Source organism: Drosophila persimilis, unplaced genomic scaffold, assembly GCF_003286085.1.
Source record: "Drosophila persimilis strain 14011-0111.01,24,50 unplaced genomic scaffold, DperRS2 tig00000715-arrow-arrow-pilon, whole genome shotgun sequence".
NCBI lineage: Eukaryota > Metazoa > Arthropoda > Insecta > Diptera > Drosophilidae > Drosophila > Drosophila persimilis.
This window is the reverse complement of record NW_020825343.1, coordinates 541,685-569,497: the sequence shown is the minus strand read 5'-3', so window position 1 is coordinate 569,497 and position 27,813 is coordinate 541,685. Positions and strand designations below refer to the sequence as shown.

The window sequence follows — 27,813 nt, the reverse complement described above, 5'->3', positions numbered from 1 at the left end:
CAGCCGACAAACAATAAAAATGATGCGTTGTATTGCAAAAGCACTGCTGTCCACACCAGACCTCACTGCTGCTGTTGCTGCCGCTGCTGGTGCCCCATCTGCCACCTCTCTGTTGCAGCATAGCACAGCATATGTTGCAACTCTGTTGCTGGACTGAACTGAAAGAACGAGAATGAGAGTTGGGCAGGGGGACTGTGGATGGGGTATGGGGTATGGGGGGTATGGAAGCTGGGGCAGATTTTCACCCATTGATATTGATGAAAACGACGTCCAGTTACAGTTCGTTGGCTTTTGGTGCATTTTTCAAGGGAAAAACACGAAACGCGCTGCAATAGGAGCAAAGCGATAGGGATGGGGCCACGGACGCGGACCCGGACGCGGACCCGGACCCGGACCCGCAACAGCTGAGGATATGCAAATGGTATACATTTTGTCAAAGCATAAAGACGATGTTTGGCAGGGATATAAAAAATACATGACACATGTTACTCGCAGATACAGAGAGACACAGATACGACTACAGCTTCAGTTCGGGAAGGAGCTCCAGATGCAGATGCAAACCAGAAATAGAGATTGAGATAGAGATAGATGTAGCAATGCATATGCATCATTTATCCAGAGGCAGTGGCACAAAGTGAAGTAGGACATCCTTAATAGAAGAGAGGATACCGCCAATCTCCTATGATGTTGTATTCCTTTTGATTCACGTTGTCCCAGACGAGACTAGAACCAAGCATAAGCTGGAATAAGTTGAGTCGGGAGTATGTGTGACACAAAATCAAGGATCAAAACGGAAGAATTCGAATTCTTAGATCTGAAGGAAGGTCAACTTCCATTGTCAGCATTCTGTGAGCATATTGTTTAGGGTTCTGAAGGGTTCTCCCTTTTTGTCTCACCTTTTTGCAACACTTTCAATCAGCAATCCGCCATCTTCAATCTCAATCCTTTCAATCCTCCAGTTTCAATTTGCCGCCTTTTGCTAACTAATCTTTGCCTTCAGCCATTTCATTCCACCTCCATTGTCTGCCTGTCTGGCTTAATTTAACGCTCCACGCACATGTACCCCCACTGCCACGTATGCCACCGCCACCTAGGCCTCCCCCCCCCCCCCCCCCCCCCCCCCCCGCTAAATTGTCACTAATACGCCGCCTTGTGCTCAGCGTTGCGTGGCCCGGCACGGCACATAATTCATAGAGGGAAAAGCACAGGGAGCCAAGGCTAACAACTGCAATTGTCGGCAAGAAAAGGAAAACTTAATAATTGCCACAGCGCAACACTTTAACGCCCCAGCCCCAGCCCCAGCCCCAGCCTCAGCCCCTGCCTCAGCCCCTGCCCAGACCTGCCCCAGCCACCAGACAGAGGCACATGTGCTGTCCAGCCAGAAAAGTTCTATGCAAATCTTTCTGGTACCCGTACTCGTTGGCCGTGGAGGTGGAGACTAGCCAAGTGACAATGCACAACCAACACACACACCCACACACATCCAGAAGCACTAACACAGATACTCGTATAAGAGCCACACAAAGCAGGACACTTCGCGGAGCTTGGGGAGCTCCTCCTTCCTGGTTTTCCGGGTTTCTCTACGTTTTTTTTTTTTCTCTTGTTGCTCCATTCATTTCATGCCTTGGTTTTTTTCTATCTTTTTGTGTGCTGTGTGCAAGTTTGTGCAACTATTTTCCATGCGCATGGGCACAAAAAGGCAACCACCACGACTACTGGCAACTATGAGCCAGGGGAAGTCCCCAAGCCCAGCTATCACCCCTTTCCTCCTCGACCCACGAGTATTCCCCGTTGGTCGCCCCAACCCTTAGCCGAGCATGTGGCCAGTGGCAGGCACAGCCAACCAGAGCACCAGAACTTGAGCATTGCAACTATTTATTTGTTGCAGAGGAGGCCGAGGATGCAGAGGAGGCCGAGGAGGCCGAGGAGGAGGCGTTTTTTTCCATTACGCGCTCGTTTATTACGGGAATTTCTGTTCACGCCTAAATGTATGCAACATTCTGGGATCCTCCCGGGCTGATGGATGGCCTGCAATCAGTGGAAGAAGTCCTTTCATCTTTTGTCGCCCGGCCTGCGGTCATGGGAGTCTCCTGTGAAACGCACAAATTAAGCAATCCTCTGCCCCACCGACATCTCCCCGTGGATTGATGGCCAACTGTCAATTGCTAAGCTTCCTAGTCAGAGCCAGAGAATCACAATCAGAGTCGGAGTCAGTCAATGGAAAGAAAGTTGAAGAGAAAGGCAACAGAGACAGAGAGAGCGAGGGCGCTGAAAAAAAAGGAGAAAAGCGAAACTTTTTAATGATGTAAAGTACAAAGTTTTCTGTCTTGTCGCTGGCGCAAGTAACTTGAGTAAACTTTGAGTTATGCCCTGCCTTAGACGGCGACGACGGCGGCGGCGGCGGCGGCGACGACCTCAAAGCGCAACTTGGGAGGACATCCTTTCGCCCAAAGAGAGAGAGAAAGAAGAGCCAAAGAGTCTATCGATCGATGCAGTAGGAAGAGGACCTCCTCCGACTGGTATTTTGTCGTTTGTTAAAAGTTTTCAACACTCATTTTTATTATGACATACGCGCCAAAGTACGCCGAGCCCAAGCCGAGCCAAATTAGTGCGGAAAGAGAGAGAGAGGAGAGAGGGAGAGAGAGGGACAGGGTGTAGAGAGAGTGGAGAGAGTGCCGGCAATGGGTTCGCTAATAAAATGCCAATTTGCTGCCATTGAATGGCTGCTTTATTGGCCGCCATTACAGCTCGTACGCATAAAAAAGGGAATCCATTTCCACCCACATTTCCACCCACATGAAGAGGCAGGAACACGCACTGCCACTGCCACTGCCACTGCCATTGCCACTGGAATACGCACACTCATGTGTGTCTTGCTTTTATGACGGCAACATTTACACGCATAAAATATGCATGATAAAACTTTGTTGTTGCAATAAATCAGCCCCCCCAAAAATTGTGCAACGCCTTGGCCTTCCTCTGCCCCTGCCTCTGCCTCCCTCGCTGATGTGATTACAAAACCATTCCAAGCGGAACATGGATCACGAAGGACCGAAAGATGGAGATGCCAGCCAGCCAGCCAGCCTCATCGGCGATTTGGCCCGACTGGGTTCAGGTCCAAATCAATTACGGCTCTAGGCTGACTGTCAAACTACTTAAACTGCCATTAAACTATTGAGGATGGAACAGGGCCAAAAGAAGGCGAAACTTTTATGGGTTCTACTCCTCAATCAGAAAAAATACTCGCACTCGTATTGTAAAAAATATTCTCAACTTTGTTAGAGGTGCAAATGCTTCACAAACAGACAGAACAACTCGGCTGCCGTCTCAGTCCCCGCTGCCCGCTTCCCGCTTCCCACTCCCCTCTATCGTTCTTCCCCTTTCAGTGCTTACGTTTTTTTTTTTGGCCATTGTGTTTTGACTGCTTTTGTTGCATGCATAAAATATTTATGCGCTGGAAAATATGCAGCAACAAAAAGCGTGGCAGGGCAGGACAGGGCAGGGCAGGGCGGAGGTTTGCTTTTCTTCCCGCAATTTCCTACTACGTCCCCCCCGTCTGCCCTACCGCCTGCCTTCCGCTGCCTTCATGCCCCATGTGCGTGCAACTTTTCACACTCAAATGAAATTACGATGGAAAAAAGAGGAAAACTTTGCTACTTAAATGTAGCATTCTCTTTCTGGTCTCACGCTCGTTCTGCTTCTCGTCCTCCTCTCCTCTCCTCTCCGTTTTCTCCTCGTTTTTTTATTGCCTTCTGCACTTTATCAAGCATTTTGCCATGGCTCAGTGAGCGCTCAATTGCTGGCTCCCAAAATGGGGAGTGAGAATTGGTGGTCCAGAGGGGCTGCTGGGTGTAAACTTTTCATTAATAACGATTTTCCATTAACTATCGATTGATTTCGAGTCCCGAGGACAGCCAGCATCCTTTCCTCCCCCCCCGCCCCACAACAATGGGGCAAAAGTAGCGAACGCACTTCAGACAATGACTGCAACCGGCAGCTCCTTCTGCAGCAGCAGCAGCAGCAGCGGCAACAGCAACAACAACAACAACAACAGCACTCGAGTCTATTTAAAACGCAAACAACAATAAACCGCCAGAGGAAGAATCCGGAGGGGCACGCTCATAACCGACGCCGACGCCGACGCCGACGACGACGACGCCGACAGGAAAAACTCATTGAAAAGTTTTTCTTTTTACACTTGGCGCGCTCTCGCGTGCTGCAACCATGCCACCTCCCCTCTGCCGACCCATTCCAGCCTCCCCGCTCCCTTGTCTTACACCTAAGCTGTGTATCGAAGGAGCAAGTTTTTAATTTTTTATCGCGCCAACGCCAAACCAGGACGTCCCTGCAACGTTCCTGGATACGCTTAGGTGGATCGAGGGTACTCCATATTTGGTTACAGATTTCGAAAGGCTTAAAAGTAGCTGCTAGAAGTAATATATATCCTATAGAACGACATGTCGTACACTGGGTTAGGAAAGGGAAAGAGAAAAGGAGAAGGGATGGGAAATATTATATTTAATGCCTTAAATAAAGTGCTAGAGTGGACGGGTGCCATTTTCAGATGAAGAAAAATCAGAGAGATTGCCTCGAACTATATTTCCTAGGGTACGATAGCTTCGACTTGCAGATAAACATTTAAAACTTTTATTCTTTAAATTCCTCTCCTGCTTCGTTCTTATTGCTACACGCGTTACCTTCACGCCGGCATTGGTTGTTGTTGTTGTTGTTGTTGCCGAACTTTCTCTCTCCAGCCCACCCCCTCCATGTGTTGTTGCAACCATTATGTGTATTGCCTTTTGTGTAGGTCGTCGGCATTGCGTTTTTCCCAGATATTTTTTTTCTTCAGTTTTTGCCCCTATTTGGGTTTTGTTTTGCCCTTACCTTTGCCATTTTATATGGGCAAAGCGCTCGCGCGCCCAATATATATAAATTATTGCATAAAGTTTGGCGCTAAGTTGCAAAAAGTTTCCTTTTCATTGCTGCGGCTGCCGCGACGACGTCGGCAACGTGAACGACACACAATAGTCTATAAATCTTTATGGTCAACAGAGATTACATGGGCACAGACGCAGAGAAGAAAGCCTTCATGTAGTTTACTGCCCATCCACATCCCCCGTCCTAGTCCCAGTCCCAGTCCCAGTCCCAGTCCCAGTCCCTTTCTCTCTCCACAGGACCTCGCATTGGCCTTAGCAGCTTTTTAGGCGCTGTGCGTTGTTTTGATTTGTGTGGTCGTTCGTATTCGTGAACCTGGATGCCGACGCGGATGCGGCCCGGCCGGTCCGGGCCATGGCTGGTGCCAGTTGTTGTGGCTTTTCCGATTGTTATGTGGAATGGGAAAAGGAAAATCGGGAAGCTGGGTAGCAGGACGACCTGAGAATATGGCCATAAAAATGTGGTGCAGACGTGGTAGATGTTAGATAAATCATTCCAAAGCCTCGAAAAGTATGCAATCCTCGATGTGAATGCATAGAAAATGCTTGTAAAAATCAGCGAATGGAGCTTTCCCTATCCTCTCTGCCATCTACCATCTCTCGATTCCTCTCCTCTCTGGCGCACCTTTAATTGCTTGAATTTTTGTCATTTCGCGTGGGCTTCGAGCGTTTCCCCAATTCGATTTCTCGTGGCCTCGTAAACAACTTTCCAAAATGGTATAAAAGAGCTGCAAAAGACGTACGTTCGTATATAGGTTTACCGTTAGCGGCATTTTACATAAAAATGCAATAAATAGCTACACAAAAATTTATGGTGCTTTCGAATGCAAAGGGAAGCAGAGTGGGGACTTCACTGGTGGGTAAAGGAAAAGGGATCCTATCTTCCTCAGTGCTGGACTTTCTCTCGTAAATGTCAAATGTCGTGTGCCGGGGACCGGGGACCGGTGACCGGGGGCGACTCGAAGTATGCTTATAAATTGCTCTAAATAGCACTTTTTGGGCAGTCGTCTTCCTATTCACTTCTCTTCAGAGAATGCCAGAGAACGAGAGAGAGAGCGAGCGAGCGAGCGTTTCCAGTGTCGTGTCATTTGTTCGTTTTCTTTATTAGTGTCATGTATTTTTATAGTTCAAAGGACATTTGAATGATTGAATGAACTGTTTGCCCCACAGCCCTGCTCCCGCTCCCGCTCCCGCTACTGCCCCTGCCCCAGCCACGTATACTCGGACCGTTTCCCCCATGGGGTGGCATGCTTGACCAAAAACGAGTTGCGCGCATGATTTCATCCCTTGCAGCGATGGGTTCCGTTCCCTTTACGTGCGGTCAGCTCCTGCTCCCGCTCCTGCTCCTGCTCCTAGTCCGTCTCCGTGTCCGTGTCCTGGTCAGCGGCGGCGTTGGCGGTCCCAGGCACGTTTCATCATGTTGGTCGGGCGACTATATCAAATAACGACTATTGACTACGCCTGTCCTCTCCTGGTTCCTGTCGTGTCGTGTCCTGTCCTGTCCTGCCCTGCCCTGTCCTCGACTCACTCTCTTTATGCACGTGTAGGGTTACACGACTCTCTTCCACTCCAGCTCCCGTGGCCCCTGTGGCCCCTGTGGCCCTTGTGGGTGCTCATGATAATGTTGTTGTTGTCGCCATCGCCATAGCCATCGCCATCGCCATCGCCATAGCCATCGCTGTCGTGGCGATGACGAATGAAAATCAATATTTATTAGATTACTTTCGAAATTTTATACGAAAATAGAATTTTTATGACATTTTTTCCTCTTTGGTTTTGCCCTCGGCAAACTTTGGGCCATGTGCTTGGGTTTGGGCGAGTTAAAGTGTTGTCGATAATCAATTTTTCCAGCAGACTTGAGAGTGGGAGAGGCAGAGCCATCCATCCAGTCTTTAACAGAGAGAGTGCGCAAATAGAGAGAGGTCTTTAAGAGTAGGTTTTATCCTAAATGCTTTCATCTTCCATCAGATCTAATTACAGTCTTTGTCCCAGCTGGATTAGATTTCACAGCCTTCCACCCCCTTCTGATTATGACATAATTATAGTTTTAGCCAATTATCCCAGTGCCTGCCCTTCCCTTGTTCCCTTGCTCCCGCCACAAGCCGCACGCCCGCCACACATAATAATATTAAACTTTTCGTGTTCTCCCTTATCTGTCTTTCCAGGTAAGTTGCCATCATCCATTAATACCACCAGCCATCAAATTAGTAAGTACACAAAACGACCTGCTAACACTCTTTATATTCGTCTTTAGCTGTATAAGTCCCGCATCACTCCTATCCACCTATACCTACATCTATGCCCAACATCCTGTCATATACCCCCATATACCCCCCCGTACATACACGTACTCGTATATTGTAAGGAATATAAAGCAAATGCATTTTAGTGCCCTCAGTTGACCTCGTTTGGGGCTTGTTTTTATGGCCCGAAGCCCAAGCGATGATGCTACTCACGTGGCTCAAAACTAAAAGCTCCCCTGAGTGTGTCTCCCCATCCCATTTCCACTCCCTCCATTTCCCCCGGCCACTGCTAGTTTTTGTGTGTATGTGTGTGTCTCTTCCCTCTCCGCCGCCGCCGCCTTGGGAGTCACTTAATTATGAAGCTGCACATGAAGTAAAACGTCATAAAGCGTCGAGTGGAGTTCGGTCTGGTCGGGGGCAATACCGGGATGGATGCTACAAACGAGTATATATGGGTTGACTTGGGTAGCATCATCAGTCCCCCGGCTGTCTGCCAGTTCCTCTCACATGGTTTCTTTTTTTTTTGTGCTTCTGTGGAAAGGGACCGGGAACGGGTCTGGCAACATTCTGCAGTTAATTTTCCGTTGCTAAATAAACTGTTTATGGCATTTATGCCAAAAATTTTTGGCCAAAGCCAAAGCGGGGCGGAGAGAAAGCTCTGGATGAAGGATGACGATGAATGAGCCCCTGCTTCGGTGCTCCAGCCATGGGTGTGTATGTGGAGCTGAGAAATTTTTGCATAACCAACAAACAGAGGAACGCTCCTGCTCATCCTGGCCCCGGCCCTGGCCCTGGCCCCCGCTCCTGTTTCTGTTTCTGTTGTGTATTCTGTATGCCCCAAATTGACTCTTAATTGTGCATTTTTGCCCGACTGTAAGCCGTTGAAGAAATCTGCTTTTAAATCATATAGGTCTTGGTTAATTTAAAGGATATTTTGTTCAATATTGGCTTTGGGATTGATGGACATATTTTGAACACCATCCTGACACACAAATCGAAAGGATTATCTTCGATTTTCCAGATCCGTCTGTTTTTGATGACTTTTCTGTATTCACTGACCCCTAACCCGCCCACAGGCGCATGGATTCACACATACACACACCACGCACACGACACACACATACGGGGACATAATGAATATTTACATATTAAGCATACACACACCCTTGTAGCCTGCCACAGCGTACACCCGCACACAGATACATCCACTGACAATTTGGCAGTCACGGCAATCATAAAAATTTTCACTTCAAGAACGTGGGCAGGGGCAGTGGCAGGGGCAGGGAGAACGAGGCCCGTCAGTCAGTCGCCTCTGCGCCTCATTTAAATGCAAATTTTTGACGAGCGGTTTTAACGTTCTTCTTCTTCTGCTGCTGCCGCTGCCGCTGCCGCTGCCGCAGTCGCAGCCGCTGCTTCCGCTACTCCTCTGACGCTCGTCTGCGTCTGCTGGCGGTGAATGAAAACATTAAAATTAAAGAATACAAAAAATGTAGTCTGCTTTTAGGCAGAACTCTCAGGGTGTGTTTCTGGATCTGGATCTGGTTCTGGTTCTGTGTGCATGTATGCGACTGTTTGTGTGCTCGTGAGAATAATTCAAGGTGATAGCTTAATTGAAATATGCTTTTAGGCGCTTTGCCACACCCCCTCATCACCCCATCTCTCCCATTTTGCATACTTCACTTTGTTGTGGACCACTCCACGCCCCTCCACGGCGCTCCACTCCGCTTTGGGTGCATATTTTATGGAGCTGCGGTCGACCACAGAGACCCGCAAAAAAGAAGAACAGTAGAGCAGGGCTGCGAATCCGAATCGGAATAAAAAACTGAACTAAAGAGAGAGAACTGAAGCTGCTTAATGTTATGCAAAGTGTTTGGGCCTGCGGCATGCGTAAACCTACTGGAAAAAAGAGGAGCAAGCCAGGAAGGGACCGAGTACCGAGGCAGGCCGGATCGGAAGAGGCAGGAATGGAGGAAGACAGAGATGGGGAGAAAGCTGGAATGAGAATGGCCCGAAGTGAGGTGCGACGGCGCCGTCATCATCTTTAATTGCTAGCCATTTCAATTCTCATTACAACTTCAATTGACTTTTGCCGGATGTGGATGGAAGAGGGCAAATGGCGACCTAGAGACTACCTTGAAGCGACAAAAGGGTAGCAGAAGGTATGACCGACTGGCAAAAGGTGCGCCCTCCATATGGTAATGGCCCCGTTGGATCTGCCATAAACATTCATATGCATAAATTGTACATAAAAATACCCCTAGTTGAGGCCTTTTGCCAGCCAGGAGTCCCAGGAGTCTGGCCGGGGGAAATTTATGCACATAACAGCCACTCGACTCGACTCGACTCCTCAGACACCGCCCCAAGTGCAACATTCTCTGGGATTCTCTGAAGTTGATTTTAATGAAAAGCGACGGCCAGAGATGCTCGAGGAACGAATCTGTTTGGCAATTTATAAATTGCCTCAAAAGCCAAAGCCAACGCCAAAGCCAAAGAAAAACAAAGGGAAATTCGGCTTATATTTTATGCAATATGCCACACCGCGTTTTATTAAGCAAATTACGATGAACGATGCCGGAAAGAAAAGAGTCGGGCGGAAATGGAACGAGTCGGAAAGGAATCTCGGCAAGTCCTACTTATGACCTTGGCAAACAGCCTCCAAAACGCCTCGCCACACACACACACACACACACATCTACATCGACAATTTGGTAAACAGACTCTCGAGTGAACTCCACTCGAAGCATTTTTGCTGCTCTTAACGCACATTTTCATATATAAATTATTAATTTTGTATGCCTGCCTGATCCGGGACGAGGCGAGGCGAGGCGAGGCCACCCCAGATGGGCCTTTGGGGGAGGTGAAAAAAAAACCGCACGCCTAAGCAGGAGAGGATGGGATCAGGGAGCACGGAGAGGCAGGGGCAGGCGAGCAAAATGCATTTTGTGCTCCATTAAATAATAAAAGCAAACGTGGCAAAGATAGCTGCCTCGGATAGCGACTGTCTCTGTGTCTCCCTTTCAGACGGAGTTCGTTCTTCTTTCCTCTCTCTGTGTGTGAGTGTGTGCGTGTGTGTGTGTGTGTGTGTGTGTACACACAATAAAAATCTCACACGAAGAGCATAAAAATAAAGCAAAAGATACCCCCAAAGTGAGATTTCCCCAAACTCACACTAAGTCACTCTCTCTCACTCTCTCTCTCTCTTATCTAATGGCAGAGTCAAAGCCCCATTGTGATTTTTAAGTTGGCAACCTTTATGGAGAGTACGAGGATGAGTACGAGCACGAGCACGAGCACGAGTATGTGTGTTTGGCGGAGAGAGTGCATAAATAAGTAAGCAAATGCCTGTCGCTTAAGATTACATGGCAAATAAGCAGCCGGCAGAAGGCACAGGAAGCACAGAAAGCACTGCAGGACAGAACAGGACAGGACAGTATTTGAATGTGGGGCAACCCCTGCCGCTTACTTGCTTATTCATAGCCAGACCTGCCGGCAAGTGTGTGTCTTGAGGGGGCATAAAAATCAGCATAAACAGCGATTGTTATGGGCTGTGAATGAAGCCCGAGATCAGCCGCACAGGAGCTCTTCAATCCAGTTCTGTTGAGGTAATTTCGGCCCTCAAGCAACACAAATCAATGACATCGCAATCCCATAGCAGTATTGTATGTCGACGTGGTGAAACTGCATCCTCCATAGAAGCTCTTGACGGGACTCTTGACCTCTCCGCCCAATACGCCCAAATTATTGCAGAGGGAACCCGGCAGAGGGCTTTAAGGTATCTAACGCTTCGGTCCTGAAAGCTAGGATTTCATTATGGTTACACTTGAATTCAGCTATGAGATCCTCTCATTGTGTCTCTCTAAGCATCAGCTCTCGTCCGGAATCATTTGAGAAAAACAACAAGGGTTGCAGGGTGGGCAGAGGGTCGGGCGTTTGACACGCACGTGTCCTTGCCAATGACAAGGGAAATTTTACAACTTTCAAGTTTAATTTGCCAAAAGTAGCAATCAACCAGGAGCCAGGAACCAGGAGCCCGACCCCGAGCAGAGAGAGACAACCCCGAAGAACAACCAGAGAAAGGGTGGCTCTATGAAGGCCTGGATGGGGAGAGAGTGCCAACGCCAACCCTTTCGACCTAATTGCATGGAAGTTGTTAAATGTAAAAATTAAAATGTATAAAATTGTATTTTATATAAAACCGAGGAAGGGAAAGGGAAAGGGGCAGGGCATGGGGAAGGGCTCTCCAACTGTCAGTCACTCACTTTCACTCTCTCCCACTCAGTCAGCCATTCAGTCATTCAGTCATTCAGTCAGCCATTCGTTTCTTCATTCAGTAATTCATTTATTCAGCCAGAACGTAGCCTGCTTTATGAGGTGTTAAGTGGGCTTAAATTAAAAGTGGGTGTAGGCGAAATGTGACGAAATGTTTGCATATTTATTCAAGTTATGGCTGCCAGAGAGCCGGAGAGCTCCTCCACTCGAGAGCTTCCAGAAAAGCTGGGGCTTTCCCCTTCCCCTTCCCCCCGAAGAGGGAAAACTTGATTTTTGTTTGTTTTCCGTTTGACATGAAGGGGCCACATGTGTGCGTGTTATAAATTTATATTTAATAAACTTTCTTCTTGTCGCCGATGCTCAAGTGGGATCCCAGCCAGAGATGGCAAGTGACAGAGGGCAAAGGGCAAAGGGCAAAGGGCGAAGGGCAAGGGGGGAGAGCTGTTAATGAGCATGGGAAGTGCCACATCGGTTCAAAGTAACAGTCAGATTGACGATACATATCTCTGCCAGATGATAATCACGTTCTCTGGGATACGTTTTCCAATACGATTCCTCTCGCACACTGCACTTTCTCACCGTCCCACCACTTAAATATACATAAGGCCTATTTCATTGACGAAATCGCTTTGTTTGCCCTGGCCACACACTGGCAACACTCTCTCAAAGACCGTGTCCGGGGCCACGTGCTAGCATTTTAAGCGGCAGCAGCAAATTGCTTATTAAAATAATAACAAGGCAAGCCGAAAAAAAGTGAGACATTGGACTGCAGTCAACCCTCAGAGAACTAGCCCCCTCCCCAGGACAGGCCCAAGGGCAGCAGGAACAGGAATTACAGATGCGGAATCAACCCCGATAATGAAATACCCCGAATGAAAGATTTTCCGAGGCCTTCTTAAAGTTTTAAAGCTGAATCGCATCAAATGCGGCCCAATGTGTGCCTCTTTGATCATAAAATCAAGTTGTGTTCCCACGTCCACCCTATTGGGCAAGTTCTTGTGTGCTGCTCGAGGACCCAGGAAAGCAACTATTATTGACCCAAGAAACAGGACGACAGCCGGGGGAGACAGAACTAAATGAAATCTAAATTAATACAATTTTCGGGTCGCTACTCTCAGTTCCTACTCGGTCGGTCGGTCGGTCGGTCGGACGGACGGTCCGTCTCCCTTTCTGCTGCCATATTGGCAGCCATCAAGATCAAAGATGTGTTAAGAACTTTTGCTCGCAAGGAATTTGCGTTTGTTGGAAGCGGCGGCGGGGGCGGGGGCGGGGCGGGGCAAGCTGGCTGAGCAGGAGGTAAATTGAGACATGGACACGGAACCATCTTGTTCATACGGAGCGGAGCCCAGGGAGCATGGTAAATAAAATAAATGGCAATGAATGACTGAGCAAATGAATAAATGGGAGACATTTTTGCTTTGAAATTCAAATTTCAAAAGTTGTCATGACATTGTGTTTATGACATTTAGTTGCAGCAACCAGAAAGAGATGCAAACAGATATGCCAGACAGAGAGAGAAAGTGAGAGAGAGAGCTGCTGTCAATTCTTCCTTTTTTGTGTCCCCATCTTTGGATTGGCGGAACGGGACGGACTGCATATTTAAAATTGAATATTTGCACGCCTTGAGCATTTCAGATTACAAAGATATACTTCACTTATGCGCACACAAATACACATAAGCGTTTCAGTGTGCACGCCTGTCTGTGTGTGTGTGTGTGTGTGTGTGTGTGTGGGCGTGTCTTGTTGTCATTTGCATTCGCTATGTGCCGTATGGTATTCGTATGCTATATGCGCTTGTGCTATTTGCACTGCTCAAAGCGATGTTAAGCGGTTTTTTGTTTTTTTGTTTGCTAGTCAAAAATTGAATTTAAAGAGATGTAGCTTTGTAGATGGCCAGAGATACGCAGGCAGCCACACAGCTTGTGAGTGGCAGATCTGAGACCAGGGACTTGTAACGTATCATTAGATCACTGGGCACTCTGGGCTTGATCAGGGATCAGTGATGGATGTCTAACGAACGCTGGTGCTGGCGAAGGCACGCATATTGTCTTCACATCAAATCGAATATCCTATAACCTACCCCTGGCTTGTAATCCAATCACAATCTGCCCTACATCATATGGCCATATCCCGTTCGTTTACTCCATCCCGACCTCCATTCTACCTGGGGGGCGCAGTGCTTTAAATTTAATATGAAAATATGAATTTCCATGATTTTATCAAGTGTGGGACTGACTGGTGCTGGATCTGACTGAGATATGAGTTACATATAATGTATCTCACAGATACATTTGCGAGTGTGCACCCGCTGCTGAGAAACGTACGCGATTGCTATTTACAAAAACATGCTGCCGTATGCCGCACACGATTTTCCAATTGAACTCACACGTGTACACATGCACAGATACGGATGCAGGGAAACAGATACAGATACAGATACACAGGAGATACGGATACAAATAGAGTACTACACGAGAGAGGAGCAGGGCCATGGGCAGGGCCAGCGGCTGGGGCAGAGGCAGGGGCAGACACATGCAATGCTCATGTAGGAGCGAGCCTGCCATTGATGCAGTCGTGCATTCAATCGCTGCGTCGTCACCTCAGCGAGCGAGTACGGACCACAGAGCCCGGACCTGGAGATTGGGGACTGGAGACTGGAGACTGGAGACGGGGGCCTGGGGACCGACTGCCCGAAATCATTTCAAGTTAATAATAAATGGAGCATCATCATCAGACATCAAACCCGAAGAGCAAATATCGAGTATCCTTTTGGTCCTCGGTCTGTTTGTGTTTGTGTTTGTGTTTGTCTGTCTCTCGGTCTCCACATCGGAATGTTTGCATTGCCATTGATTTACTTTTGGCATGAGTTTTTCAATTTGTAACCCGAGCAGCGGCGCCTGCTCCATGTCGTATAATGAGCCGTTGGCTCGAGTACTGCCTGCTGCTGGTGCTGGTGCTGGTGCTGGTGCGGCTCCCTGTGTGGCACGAATCAATTAAAATACGTGCCAAGCATTAGAAGAAGAGTGTGTGGTCGTGGCCAGGCGGCTCGAGAGTCTGACTTGGCAATATTTCAATCAAATTTTTTCTATGCCTGTCCAAATGGATATTTATGCTTATCATGCTTATGGGAAATTCACATTAGACGGAAAGTCAAGAGGCTGCCAACATGCCAGCTCAATTGACAGTCCCGGCAAAGGCAATGGCACCGGCGAAGGCACCGGCGAAGGCACCGGCGAAGGCACCGGCGAAGGCACCGGCGAAGGCACCGGCGAAGGCGGGGCCATTCGTACCATACATTATACATATACACGTATGCGCAATCCTTATGCTCGTACACGAGCATAGTATATATACTATATATACTGTCATCCTGTTGACAGCCAAGGTAGCCCACACACAGAGAATCACATACACAAATACACATGAGTGCGTGTTTGTTGCCCTTAACAGACATTTTCACAGTTGAGTGCGTTGTTTGGGCCCAGCCTCTTCTGAATCTCCCGACTCTTCTCCCCCACCCCCCACCCCCCAGGCTATTCTGCTCTTCTGCTTTTGGGGCTGGCTCTATGTAATTTGTAGCATTTCTAGCACGCCTGCTGGTATGCAGCAAAAATCCTCCATGTTGCCATTACATAAGCTGCCGAGTGGGGGTTCTTCTCGATTGCTTGGCCCAAAAGGTAGGCTAGGCTTTTAATGCCGCTCAACCCCAATCTCCAGCAAAAGCAATCAAATGGGTCATCGCCCCAAAAGCGTAGGCATTAAATTTATGCCTCTGCCTAAACAAAGAGGAACCAAAAACCGGAGAGGAACCAGAGCCACCGGCCGGAGTTTTAATTAAAATATATTTGAGCCACGAGACACTCCGGGAAGGAGTCCGCATCGCATTTTAAAGTCAGTCCAACATTACGCAATCGTAATCGATAATTCAGAGCCGCCAGGACACAGCCCGACAACACGACAGGACGCAGTCAGACAGGCGTCCGTCTTCTCCAGGCTAATTAGTAATTTCTGGAAAAGGTTCGTCTGCCATTGTCGGAGCGGGAATGGAACGGGGATGGAACGGAGAACCGGAGCCGGAGCCAGAGACGGAGACGGAGGCCCAAAAGTATTGATTAGCTTTCGGTGGGCATTTGGTTGGGTAATAAATTACCAAAACTAATGTTTGTCTGACGCTGGCCCCGAAGTTTGTCTAATTAATGGCAAACCTTTCAAAGGGCTACACCTTGTTTCATATTCCCCTTTTCGCTGGCTCCGGGAGTAAATAGAACATTTTTGTGGCGGCGTACGCCGTATGCCGTATGCCGTATGCCGTTTGCCGTACCCGGACTGGGCCGAGTCCGAGCCGACTCGGTCATTAGCATGCGTTAAAATGGCGTTAAATGTGTAACGGAAACGCGGCCTGGAGCCGCGGACATGCTTTTACTTTCATTTCTTTGGCATAATAAAAATGTCATAAATATTTGGCATTGCCGTGTGTCCCTGTATCTATCCATCTCCCTCGCTCTCGCTCTCTCTCTCACTTCCATCCGTTTGTGGTGTGTGTGTTAATTTTTTCTAATTGTCCAAAATTTAGATAATTACATGCCATTAATTATTTACATAATAATAACGTTCGTTTCCTCTCCCCTCTCCCTCTCCCTCGCCCTGCCTCGCGCTTTACAGTTTTGTGGTTGTCTTGACTGAGGGCGCACCCATTCACGTGTACAGATATGCATAGGTACACATAGATGTGTGTGAATGTATGTATACAGTAGTATGTATGTAGGTATAGTGGTTGGGGGTCGGGGGTCGGTGGTTGGGGGTTGGTTGGGAGTTAAATTAAATTTACATAATTTATGACTTACTCAGCAGTGTTCCATGGGCGTTGTGTTGCATAATTTTAGGCATTTTTGTTTATTGCGGCGTAAAATTTGAATTATGAATCAGAAATAGGCTCCCGTTCCACTCTTCCACTCTTCCTTCTTCCACACCCCTCCCTCATCTTTCTTTCCGCGTTGCTTCCGTGTAAGGGTTACATTCTGAGGTTATTAGTAATTTATTTGCATATTTTGTGGGCATTGGACAGGACGGAGACGGTAACGGTAACGGTAACGGGGACTGAGGTGAGCCGCAGCTGACGGACAGGAGCAGGAACTCAAGTGTCATACGACAGTCAAGTGTCGTGTCTTGAATGAAATACGCTTTGAGTTGGGTCGCCAAGGTGTGGGGCAGGTGTGTGGGTTGGGTCCTGGCTTTACGCTAGGACTTGGACTGGGGCTGGGGCTGGGACTGGGACTGTGACTGTAACTGGGTCTGGAGTGAAGCTAAGAACTGGTCTAATGAAAGATTCTACATTTTTTATGGCCTCTTATTCATTTTGCACCATTCCAGCTCCCGATTACCGTTGGTTAACAGCTCTCGTGCTCGTGCTGGCCAATCTGTTGTCTGGCCCTCGATAATATATGAACCAATAAACATTCCTCTTGCCACGCCTGCTACTGGCTGCCGGCTGCCGGCTACCGGCTATCGGCTGCTCTCTGCTGCCTGGTGGTCGTGGGTTCAATGCCAGACCGAGTCCGACCAACTTTAATTGCCACTTGCTAATTGCAAACTCCCACAGACCCCGTCCGAAGAGCGGACCATTATATACAGATGCCATATTTCATACATCAGAGATACATAAAGAATATAGATATTTCCCATTGAGCGTGGCCCAGACAACATAAAAAATGAACGAAGAAGCAGCCACTGATTAGTATCAAAGGGAAGTGCAGAGTGTGCGGCGGTTACAGGGTGTGCAGGGTGTGCTGGCTGTGGGTGGGGGTATGGATGATACAGTTGCGGTTGGTTGGATCGTTGGTTGGTTGCCCTCCAGCTGAAGCTGAAGTTGGAACTAGAGCTGTAACTGAAGCCAGAGCTGAGGCTCTCATCCTGGGCTGTGGAGCAGTGAAAAACTTTTGATTAAGCTGCAGTTATGGCAGGTTGTCGGAGAAGGAGCACAGGCAGCCTCAGAGCGGCACCAGGAGCAGGGGCAGGGGCAGGAGCAGCAGCAGGAACAGGAGCAAGAGCAGGAACAGGAGCAAGAGCTACAAGCTTTTGTTTTGCTTGCTTGCTCGTTAGTTTGTTTTGCTTTTACCTCTATCTCAAAAAGCTCCCTTTCTGCCACCAACACACACACACACACACACACACACATGACAGATGCTTGAGGCAACATTGTCTACTTTTAGGTGCTTTGCCAGTGACAAATTTGAGCAGCGTATCTCGCAGTACGACGACGACTATCCGTATCTGTATGCCGCAAGAGAGAAAAAAAAAAAACTTTTGCATAAAACTTTGATGATTTTTGTTAGAGAAGAAACGAAGCGAAGCTGCGTTTTCAATAAGCAGAGCTCTCCACTTCCACTTCCACTTCCAACCTCCCTTCGGCTAGCCCCATAAAATATTACTTTTCTATCAACAAAACTTGCCGGGGAACCCACTCAATTCGAAACCATTTTCCAAACTATCATCATCATCCTCGTCCTCGTCCTCGTCGTCGTCGTCGTCTCCGGCCGAGTGAAGAAAGCATAATAAAAATTGCTCTTCATGTGGTTCGGTTCGGTTCGGTACAGGGCCAGAGGGGCAGGGGGGAAGTGGGGTTAGAGGCTGACTGCTGCCATAACAAAGCCATAAAACGTAGTTTTAATTGCATTTTCGTTGTTCCGTTTTATGGAGTTCGACTAGCGAATGCAGGGAAACCAGAACAGAACAGAACAGAACAACAAGAACATCCCAGGAATGACCAGAACAGAGAAGAACTGAGCGGAAAGCTTCGGCTTTGGACTGGTTCAATGCGCCGCATTCTAATTGCACAGAGGAGAGGGCGAGAGTCAGAGAGGGGGTCAGTGGAAGGCACTTACGGCTTGACTGGATCTGGGTGGGATCTGTGGGCCGGGCCCAGCAGTCACCCAGTCACCCAGGCAGAGTCCCATCCGCTAGCTGTCTCAGCGCACTTCGCTTTGCTCACTTAGCGCTCGGGCATCATAAACTAACGCAGTTTATGGGTCCATGCACCCAAAGCAGACAGGGAACGACACAGAGCGACACGGAGCGACACAGAGCGACACACAGCACACACAGCACACAGCGCACAGCACTTGGCCAAGTTGGCACTTTTGGCCATTGCATATGCGTAGGCGGCGACACTGCGGCTAGCCTGTGGCCCACTGGCCCTCTCTCGGACATGCTGGGGCGCTAAAATTTGCGGTTTAACGTTCCCACTGGCGCCTGTCGACTCTCAACTGTGGCTGCAGTATCTCTTCCTCCCCTCCATCCTCCCCCCACAGACACTTTGTCATAAGCAATTGCCAAGGGTAATTGTGTCGAGGCAGGCATCTTTTGATTCCCCTCGCACCGCCAACAGAGAGAATGGACGAAAAAAGAGAAAGATTTAATTAACATTTTGACTCTCAAAGGCTTCGGCTTTTGGCAACATTTAAATTTCAAATTATGTGCGCTAATTACGCGGCCAAAGAAGGTTGCTGGCAGTGGCAGTGGCTGTGGCAGAGGCAGAGGCAGGGGCAGGGGAAACCTTGCTCTTTCTCTGGCTCTCGCTGGCGGTAATAATTAGCCAGGCTTTTGTGCACACACAGAGTGAGAGATGCCTTAGAAGGGCCGCCGAAATACAAAAAAAAAGAGTTCCAGTGTACTCAGAAGAACTCAGAGAAGTGCAGTGAAAGCATTCGGCACTCATGTGGCTGCCAGAGAATGCTTTGACTTGACGGAATTTTCCAGGAAATTCTCCCATAAATTGCCGGCAGTTCATTAGCCAAAATGAAAAGGACATCATTGAATGCTACTGCCGTCTCTGCCTGTTCAGCTTTTGCTGTTGCACTGATTTCTGTTTGGATTGGAAGCCGCACTCAAAGCTAGCTGCGGGCTCTGGCTCTGGCTCTGCAGCATTGACTCGAAAAAGAGCAGATAATGGATAGCAATCCTGCCCGCCTGCATGCTGTTTAGCTCCATCTACGGTTCGGTCTTTGAGATGCTCCGAGCATTACTTACAGTATTGAAAACATTTTCCAATTTATTAAACCACGACACATCAATCATTCATCAGCAGCATCAGGAGCAGCCAGAGCTGCCACAGCGGCAACCCCCAGAGCGGAGGAGAACGTGCGACTAAATGAACATTTTTCGGTTAAACATTGGTTTAAATTCTGCGGCGTCACCCGGCCACCCAGCCAACCTTCCACACCACTCCACTGCAGCTCTCTCTCGCTCTCGCTCTGCCTGCTTGCCTGCCCCCCGCATCACTGTCAACAACATGGTGCTGCCGTCGACATCGCCTGTATATAAAATCCACAAGGCTTCAGTTCATCGACCACTTAATTTATCCAGCTGAGCTTTGAGTAAGGCAAAAGCGCATTTGTGTGTTGTCTGGCCAAGAGTGATGAAGTGGGAGTGGGAGTTGGAGTGGGAGTGGGAGTGGCAGTGGCAGAGGGGAAGTGGAGGGGTGGTTCAGCATGCCTTTGGTCAGACAGAGAAATGCACTTAATTGCCGAGCCCCCCGCCCTGTTTAGTGTGGCGGGGGAACTCTGCTGGAGTTACGATTAAAAAATCAACCAGCCAAAAATAAAGTGCAGCCTGCATTTAGGCGCGCCGCCTGGTGGTCCATCCTCCTCGTCCTCCTCGCCCTTATTCCCGCTCTCTGGCTCGTCCGCGCTATCGTCCGTGGGGGAACTCTGCACTCATTCATTATGCATTAATGTAAATACGGTAAATGTTGTCCAATCATTAACATAATTGAATTACAAACAAGCTGAGGAGAGGCCCAAAATTTCGGCTCGCATCCATGCGCGTGCATAAATCGCAATTTTAATTACTTGCCTTCGACTAATGGATTGTTCCAAAAAAACACACGCACACACTGAAGGGCAGGGGGGTGGAGAGGCAGGGAACCGACCCGACTATGACATTAAATATTTCATAATACGAAAGGGCACTCGCTCTCCCAGCCACTCCCTGATGGTTATATAAAGCAATTGAATTTTGCAGTTAAAAGCTTCAATCATTTTCAATTGCCGCAAACTAATGGCTGATTATAAAATATTCATGCGACAAGCGGCAGGCGATGAGACGACAGACTTCCATGCGGCTAATGACAGGGAAAGGCACAGGCCCAGGCCCAGGCACAGGCCCAGGCACAGAACTGGGCCCAGACCCAGACCCGGACACGGACCTCACCTTGCCCCCGACTTGCCCTGGGCCCTGTTGATGAGCCAATCTAAGGCCAGGAAGCCCAGGGGCGTAGCCAAAGCCGCCCCCTTTCCATCTGTGTGCGGTGCAAATAAATTACACCTGCGAAGGGAGAGGTGGAGCCCAGCTCTTGTGGGATCCCCCACCTTTTTGGTTATTGATTTGCTTGGGTATTTGCGGTTTTCGGAGGAGCGAAGGACCGAAAGAGGGTGGACACTCGATTCGAACAGTCGGTATAAAGCCCTCAATTAAGTTTTATTTTAATGCATTTCATTTGAACGTCTTTTAATGGGATTTTTCGTGCTCCGGCACGGCCATATTACTCATTTGCCATAAACCAAAAGGTGACCACAACACGTAGCCCTGTCCCTGTCCCAGTCCCAGACCCAGACCCAGACCCAGACCCAGTTTCAGACCCAGTCCCACATCGCACTCCTCACAGCAGAGTGCCAGAGCAGAGAGAGAAAGAGAGAGAGAGAGAGAAGGAGAGCGGATGAGTGGGTGAGTGGATGAGGGAGGAGAACGTTAAGTGTTGGCTGGCCAGAATCGACATGGGTCGCTTGGGTGAGATTTAAGCTTTAATGATGCATGAAGCGGCACAGGATGTGGCTGCCCAGTCGTGGGTAAAAGGCAATGAGCGCAAATGTGCAGAGGAGAGCCAGAGAGCCAGAGAACGGGAGAACGGGAGAGCGAAAGGACGAGAGGGATACAGAGGAGGGTGTGCTGGAGAGACAGGACATGACAGGAGATGGGCTTGCATATTGAGTGCCATTTAAATGCTTGAAAATGCTTCGCTGGCCAAATGCGTTTTTGGAGGTGTTTATGAAGAGCTTCTATCTATCTATCCCGCTCCCCACCACGAGAGTATGCTGATTGAATCGGAGGGGGATACCGGGAGTAATAGCACCCTCTGTCCGAATCATTATCGCATAATCTCATTTTCATCTAGACCGTAATCTCAGCCCCGTATTAATTTCGATATTTTTCTCTCTGTTTCTCTTGCAGATGAACCGTGCTTTACAGCTGAAGCCAGCTGAAAATGAAAGTCGCAGCGGTAAGTAATCAAATTCTGAACTATCTTTATCTCTCTGCTTCATATTTTACTTTCTATAAAAGGGGACTCCCTCCCATGGCTGGAAAATCAATCAGGTCTCTCCATAGGTGACCCAAACAAATAATTACAAAAAACTTGACCCGTCTTTCGCTGTGGGGAAAGTTTTTGTGCCAAAAAGTGCAGAGCCAGCAAAAGTTTTGCACCCCACACCCTACCCCATCCCCCTGCACCTCTCTCTCTCTCTCTCTTTTCCTTTGCTCCCTCTTCCATTCTATTTTCAACACCTACAACACACGTCAGCAGAAATTACGAGCGCACTTCGATAAACTGTCAAAACTGTCTGCAAAAATTTGACATTTCAGAAAAAAAAGAAGAAAAAAACAGCAGAAAAACGAGAACCTCAAAAAAATACTTGGAAATGGTAGAGAAAATGGGAAAAGCGTATAGCAAAACAACGTTCGACTGTCAATGGCAGTCAGGCCGCTACACACAGGACCCACGAGTGGAGAGCGGGAGGCCGAGGCAGTGGCAGAGGCAGAGGCAAACAGCGCTGGCCAGGGCGCCATATTGTTTTTACCGGGACCCTCACACAGTTGTCGTGTTTCACGCTTGTTTGTGACAGCCCATCGACCCAGGAACCCCTCCAGAACCCACCACCCTCATCCCCATCGACATCCCCCACTCGAGCAACCTTTGGGATGGTAAAAAGAATGATAAAGATTTGCATAATTTACACAGCACTTCAACTTTGTTTTTTGGGTCAGCTGCCCGAGTAGTTGTTGCTTTGATAAACTTATTGACAGGCTCATTATGCAGCCGGGGCTTCAAAGTAATTTCAATATTTCTACCCCTTACTGAGGATGAGAGCTTAGCTCGGCTCAGCCCCTGCTCATTATCCATTCTCTCTCCTGACTCTCGAGCTGTGGCTCGAGCTGTGGCTCGAGCTGTGGCTCGAGCTGTGGCTCGAGCTGTGGCTCGAGGTCTGGCAGAGGTGCAATCGCACAAAAGTATGCTACACATTTCGCAATCAACTCTCGGGCTGCCCCGGGCCCAGCATCCATCTAGAAGTTGGAGTCGCAGGAGTCAGTGCACTCTGCAATCTTTTAAGACATTTTGCAGCTGGCGTCGCTTATCACAGCAGAGCCGAGAGAACCAGAGGAGCGCCCAAAATGTCCATTGCACAAATTGCTTGTGCACACACTCACCCTCACACTCACACTCACACTCAACCTCAGCCGCACTCACTCCGAGAAAGACGGGTGGTGCGTGGGTGGGGCAGACACAGCCATTGCTCATAACAGTCGCTGTCGCTGTCTCCGTTGCTGCGTTGCTGGTGGCTGTGGCAAGAACCTTGACAAAGTTGATGTGTCAAATCAGCAGCCAACGAACGTTGAGCGAGCGCAGAGCGAAGGATGCCCAGGCAGTGGTGGGTCGGGTCGAGTCGGGCCTTCCTCCGGATGACCTTTAAACTTTGCCAAAGGACATGAAAGCACTAATCGTTACGTTGCTCCTTTCTTTATTCATTCATTCATTCATTCTTTTGGCTGCTTCGATTTCGCTTTGCTTTCGTTCCTTGGCTCTATCTCTCTCCCTCTCTCTCGCTCCCTCTTGCTGGCTCGGCGGCAACAATTTAAACTTTCCTAATCCGCTGGGGATTGGAAACTTCAAGCTGCACAAGCAACTGAACTCCGCTCTGGCAACTTGCTGGCAATCTGTCCGCACAATTGTGGACTTGGACCTGGACCTGCTCTGGACCTGCTCTGGACCTGCTCTGGACCTGGTCTAGGAGTAGAGCTCTAGGACGAGGACCAAACCATCAACGACGCAATCAAGTCGACATTTTTGTTTGTTGCTTTGTTGGCGGCTCTTCGTCCCCATCGTCATCTCCCCCGGTCTTCTTCACTCGAGTGGGAACAAATTTCTAAGAAATTAAAGCACTAAACTTTTTCGGGCCCCTATCAGCAACGTACTTGGCAACTCTGCACCGAGCCCTTGCCTTCTCTCTCCTTCCACTCTTAGCTGAGACTTTTGACTTGGTCCGTTTGTGTGTGTGTGTGTGTGTGTGTGCGTGTGCGTGTGTGTGTGTGTGGAGTAGGGATCTTTGGCTTTGGGCTTAGGCCAAAATGCAATTAGACAAGGACAAGTTTAATTGCTTGGTCGAGAGTCCTGATATCCTGCAGGCTGCCGCTGCCGCTGCCACTGCTGCAAGCTTCACCCGCTGACATTTGCATTTCTCAGCAGCACAAAGAAGTTTAATTTATTTAAGCTCAAATCAAGCATGAAATGTGCGAGAGGCGGTCGTATTGTGGGGGGTATGAATACATTTTTTGCTGTTGACAAGTGCGAAGAGCAGAAATGATTTAGTGGGGAAGCCCTCTTGATACTGCTTCCATTTTTGGGAAGGGCTCTTTCCCTGCCTTCAATCCCTGTAACTTCATCAATTTTAACTTACAGCAGGGAATGTGGAGGACTATGTTGACATGTCTATGCTTTGACCAAGCCCAAGACCCCCCCCTGAGTACCGAAAGCACAAATTGTTGCCGTTGTCTTTGAACCGTTGTCCCTAGGTCCTAGTCCTTAGTCCTTCTCCGTCCTGACAACGTTTGCCGCATTTGCAATCTGCTGTGCCAGATCTGAGTCTGATGATTTTCGTTTCATTGCCACACACTCAAACACACACATACACACACGTACACACAGACACTGCTACATACATCCCCTGCTTAGTTATTTATCTTGATATTCCTCCTCACACACACACACACACACACACATACATCCATCCCATGCCTCATCATTATCAAACTCATATTGTCGTCTGCCTGCTCTTGCTCTCTCCCACTCTCATTCTCTCTCTCGCTCTCTGTCTATCTCTTTTTCGCTTTCACGCGTAATTTGTACTTGTCTAACACGTAATGATGTCACGTAAATTGCATACGTTCGCTTACGTTTACGTTGACGTGTTACGTTAGCTCTTGCTCTGCTTTTCCCTGCGACTTAAAGTCAAATTAATATCACTCATACGACCCGTGAGCAGGGAAGATCTGCCAGGGACTGGTACTGGGCCTCGGCATCCCTCTCTGTGTGGCATACAAACATAAATTGTGAAATCCCCGCTATTTCCTCACGAACAGTTTTACACACATACTTTCACACACACACATGCAGGCACACTCACACAGATTTATGTTTCTAACTACGCATTAATTTCCTTACCTTTATCCCGGCCGTGTCCTCGCTTGACTCCTTGTCACACGTCAGTAAATCAGATGCCGTTGCCCAGCCCGACGTTTCCCGGCTTCCCGACGCTTCCCGTCTTCCCGCCACGCCTCATTCATCATACTTATAAATATTCATTTCCTCCTGTGGCGCCGCAGGGGGATACTCCAAAGGGAAGCGCTGGTACAGAAATGATTGCAAAAGATTAAAAATCAACTCCATAAAAATTTCCTCGCATCTTTCACCTGATGATAAATGACAAGCGAAAATTAACAAAGCAGCCCCAAGCATCAACGAGTGAGAGAGAGAGAGAGAGAAAGAGTAGAGAGAGAGAGAGAGAGAGAGAGAGTAGAGCAGAACCTTAAAGAAAACTGTGCGCGCATATGTGGAAAATTCCCGAGCAGAAAACTTTCGCAGAGCTCATTACAGACAACGTCTCATCAAATTGAAAAGCAATGAGCTATGAAAGGGGAGCCCAGGCCCTCGAAGCCGGCGCAGAACACATCCCCTGCTAATAAGCAGGCTGCCAAAAGTTTTAGGGCGAAAAACTAATAATAATAATACGCAGCGTTGGCCCGAAAAAACTTTTCTCATTTCGTTGTGCGCCCCCTGTCTTCTTCTCAGTTCTACCCTGCAAGGCCCTGCCCTGCCCTGCCCTGCTCTGCTCGCTGCTCCTTTCGCCTGATTACGCATTTGAATTGTATTCGCTGGCAATTTGTGTTGCCTACGTTGGGGGCGGGCACTGTGGCACTCAGCCACGATCCCGAATTTCATTTCGACATAAAGTTAGCGACACATTCCACTCTACCTGCTCGGTGCTGCGACCTTATTAGTGTCAACATTTTTATGGCAGCGCGGGAAGAATGCCACACAATTTGATTAATACAAATAAAGGGCGACAAATTCAATTGAATTTGTAATATAGATTGACGGCCAATGATGATTGGCTTCAGCTGCGGCTGCGGCTTCGGCTGCGACTCCTTTTATCTGTCCCACATGTGCTCCAGCCAGGGGCTTGGAGGCTTCAAGTTTTGGGGGAGTGCAAATTAAAAGAGACGGCAAGGCTGGTACAAGGCAAGCTGTATGCGAAGGCCAGGATATTCACCACTAAGCCCCAAATAACAAAGCCTCTGAGGCCAGACAAAAGGCATAAATAAAGCCCATCCAGCGGCAGCAGCAGCCGCAGCCGCATCTACGAGTACGCCTAAAAGCAGACATCAATTTCTGCCTTTCTGCGTTTTTCCTTGCTCCTTCTTTCTCTCGCTTTTCTTTCGCTTCTCCGCTGCTCCAGTGGGTGGTCGGTGGTCCACGGTCGGTGGTCGGAAGGGGCTCAATTCTTTAATCAGCTTAAATTCACACGTACCAAAAGCGACGCATAGCCATTGATTGGAGGCTTACCCCCAGTCGCTTCCACTCCTCGTTGGGCCGAGTCTTCTTGCTTTTATCAAAGCCAGTTCAAAGGCTCGTATGTGTATTTAGGCTTTTATTGTTTTTGACCTTTTTTTTGCGAGACGAAATAAATATCGATTTTTTTCCACGCACACAGACACACGGACACATCTCACGCACAAAGGATGGAAAGGAAAAGGGAGGAAAACCGAGCCGAAATAAAAGTAAATCACAAGCATCGCTGCTGGCAGCATTCGCAAGTTCAAATAAGCGATAATAAGTATTTATAGGCGGGCAAACAGATTCGGTTTTGTACATAAGGCCCCCTCCAGTCCCCTCCAGCCTCCTTCGCCGAACAGCCTGCTAAATGCGTTTTAATGTTTTTTAAACTTTTCCCTACTCTCATCTCTTCGGCTCGCCTCTCCGCTTCTCTTTAATATTTAAGTATACTTTTAGGCGGCTTTCCTACGTAGTTTCCTTCGACAGTTTTGTCTGCGCATCATTTTTCTTCGTTGCTTGATTTTGTTTTTACGAGCGACTGAAGCCTGTCAATTGGCTGAATGCCTCGTAAAAATGCCAGAGGCCTATGAGGCAGCTTTCCCTTTCCCTCATCCGCTCCCTCTCCCTCTTCCTCTGAGGGCAACGTAGAAAAACGGAGAAAAAAGAAAACGATTTGTTATGTTTTCCCAGGCAGCGAGGAACAGGAAACGGAAAAGCACACAAAGACAAAGACAAAATGTGCCTGCCCGCACTCTCTCTCGCTCACTTTCCTTGTGTTTCTCCGCCTTCCTTTTAGTTTGTTATTTTGTTTTCTTTTGGCCGCTGCTTAGGCCTGCCAAATGTCATCATTAGCGTTTCAATTGCCATTTTAGTCCGTGACACTTGAAACATTTGCATAAAATACCAAAAGTCAAGTTTGTTGGCGTTGATATTGGGGGTTCTTTGATGTTTACCTTGCCTTGCCCTGCCCTGTCCTTCCCATGCCTGAGGAGAGACCTACATAAAGACGACAAGGAAATGCTCTTACTGGATGGGATTATCTCCGGAGAGAATTGAGTTCTCCGGCAGAGAGGTCTTTCTTTATTTTCCCGACGAGCTCTCAAAAATATTCCTTTCTGAACTTTGAGCTGCCCCCAATCCCAATCCCAGTCCCAGTCCCAGTCCCAAGCCCAGGCTGAGTACTTTCCACGGAGTCCCATTCAATTTATGACCCATTCTGCCTTATTGAATAGAGTTGACGCGGCTTAGCCATGATTAAGTCCCCCATTCTTATGGATACCCCCACTTCCGTTCGAAGCACCCCCTGCAGTCAGGTGCTCCCCGCTGGACACTATACAAAAAACATTTCTTTTTAGCTGATCTTATCGGCTCGGCAATTGTCTGACGCTTTTTGCCATTGCCATTGCCTTTGCTCTCGGGTCTCGGGTCTCGGCTCTTGGCACTCGGCTGCTTCTCTTTCTCCTGCTCGTTCTCCTGCCTTGTGGTT

At 48.4% G+C, this 27,813-nt stretch overlaps 1 protein-coding gene across 14 annotated transcripts in view; it reads left to right on the top strand.

The window, feature by feature from the left end:
- LOC6601524 (CUGBP Elav-like family member 4) overlaps positions 1–27,813 on the top strand; it is a 138,299-nt gene that overhangs the window by 9,572 nt on the left and 100,914 nt on the right. For 10 of the 14 annotated variants that reach the window (XR_003409104.1, XR_003409103.1, XR_003409101.1 and 7 more), the window contains one exon: positions 21,671–21,719. Coding sequence is in view for 8 of the 14 variants with exons in the window: in XM_026992223.1 (XP_026848024.1) it covers positions 21,671–21,719 (49 nt within the window). In the remaining 6 variants the exon portion in view is untranslated. Of the gene's footprint in view, positions 1–7,099; positions 7,142–21,670; positions 21,720–27,813 lie in introns of all 14 variants that reach the window. The other 4 variants (XR_003409102.1, XM_026992222.1, XM_026992221.1 and 1 more) reach the window with 1 other exon arrangement.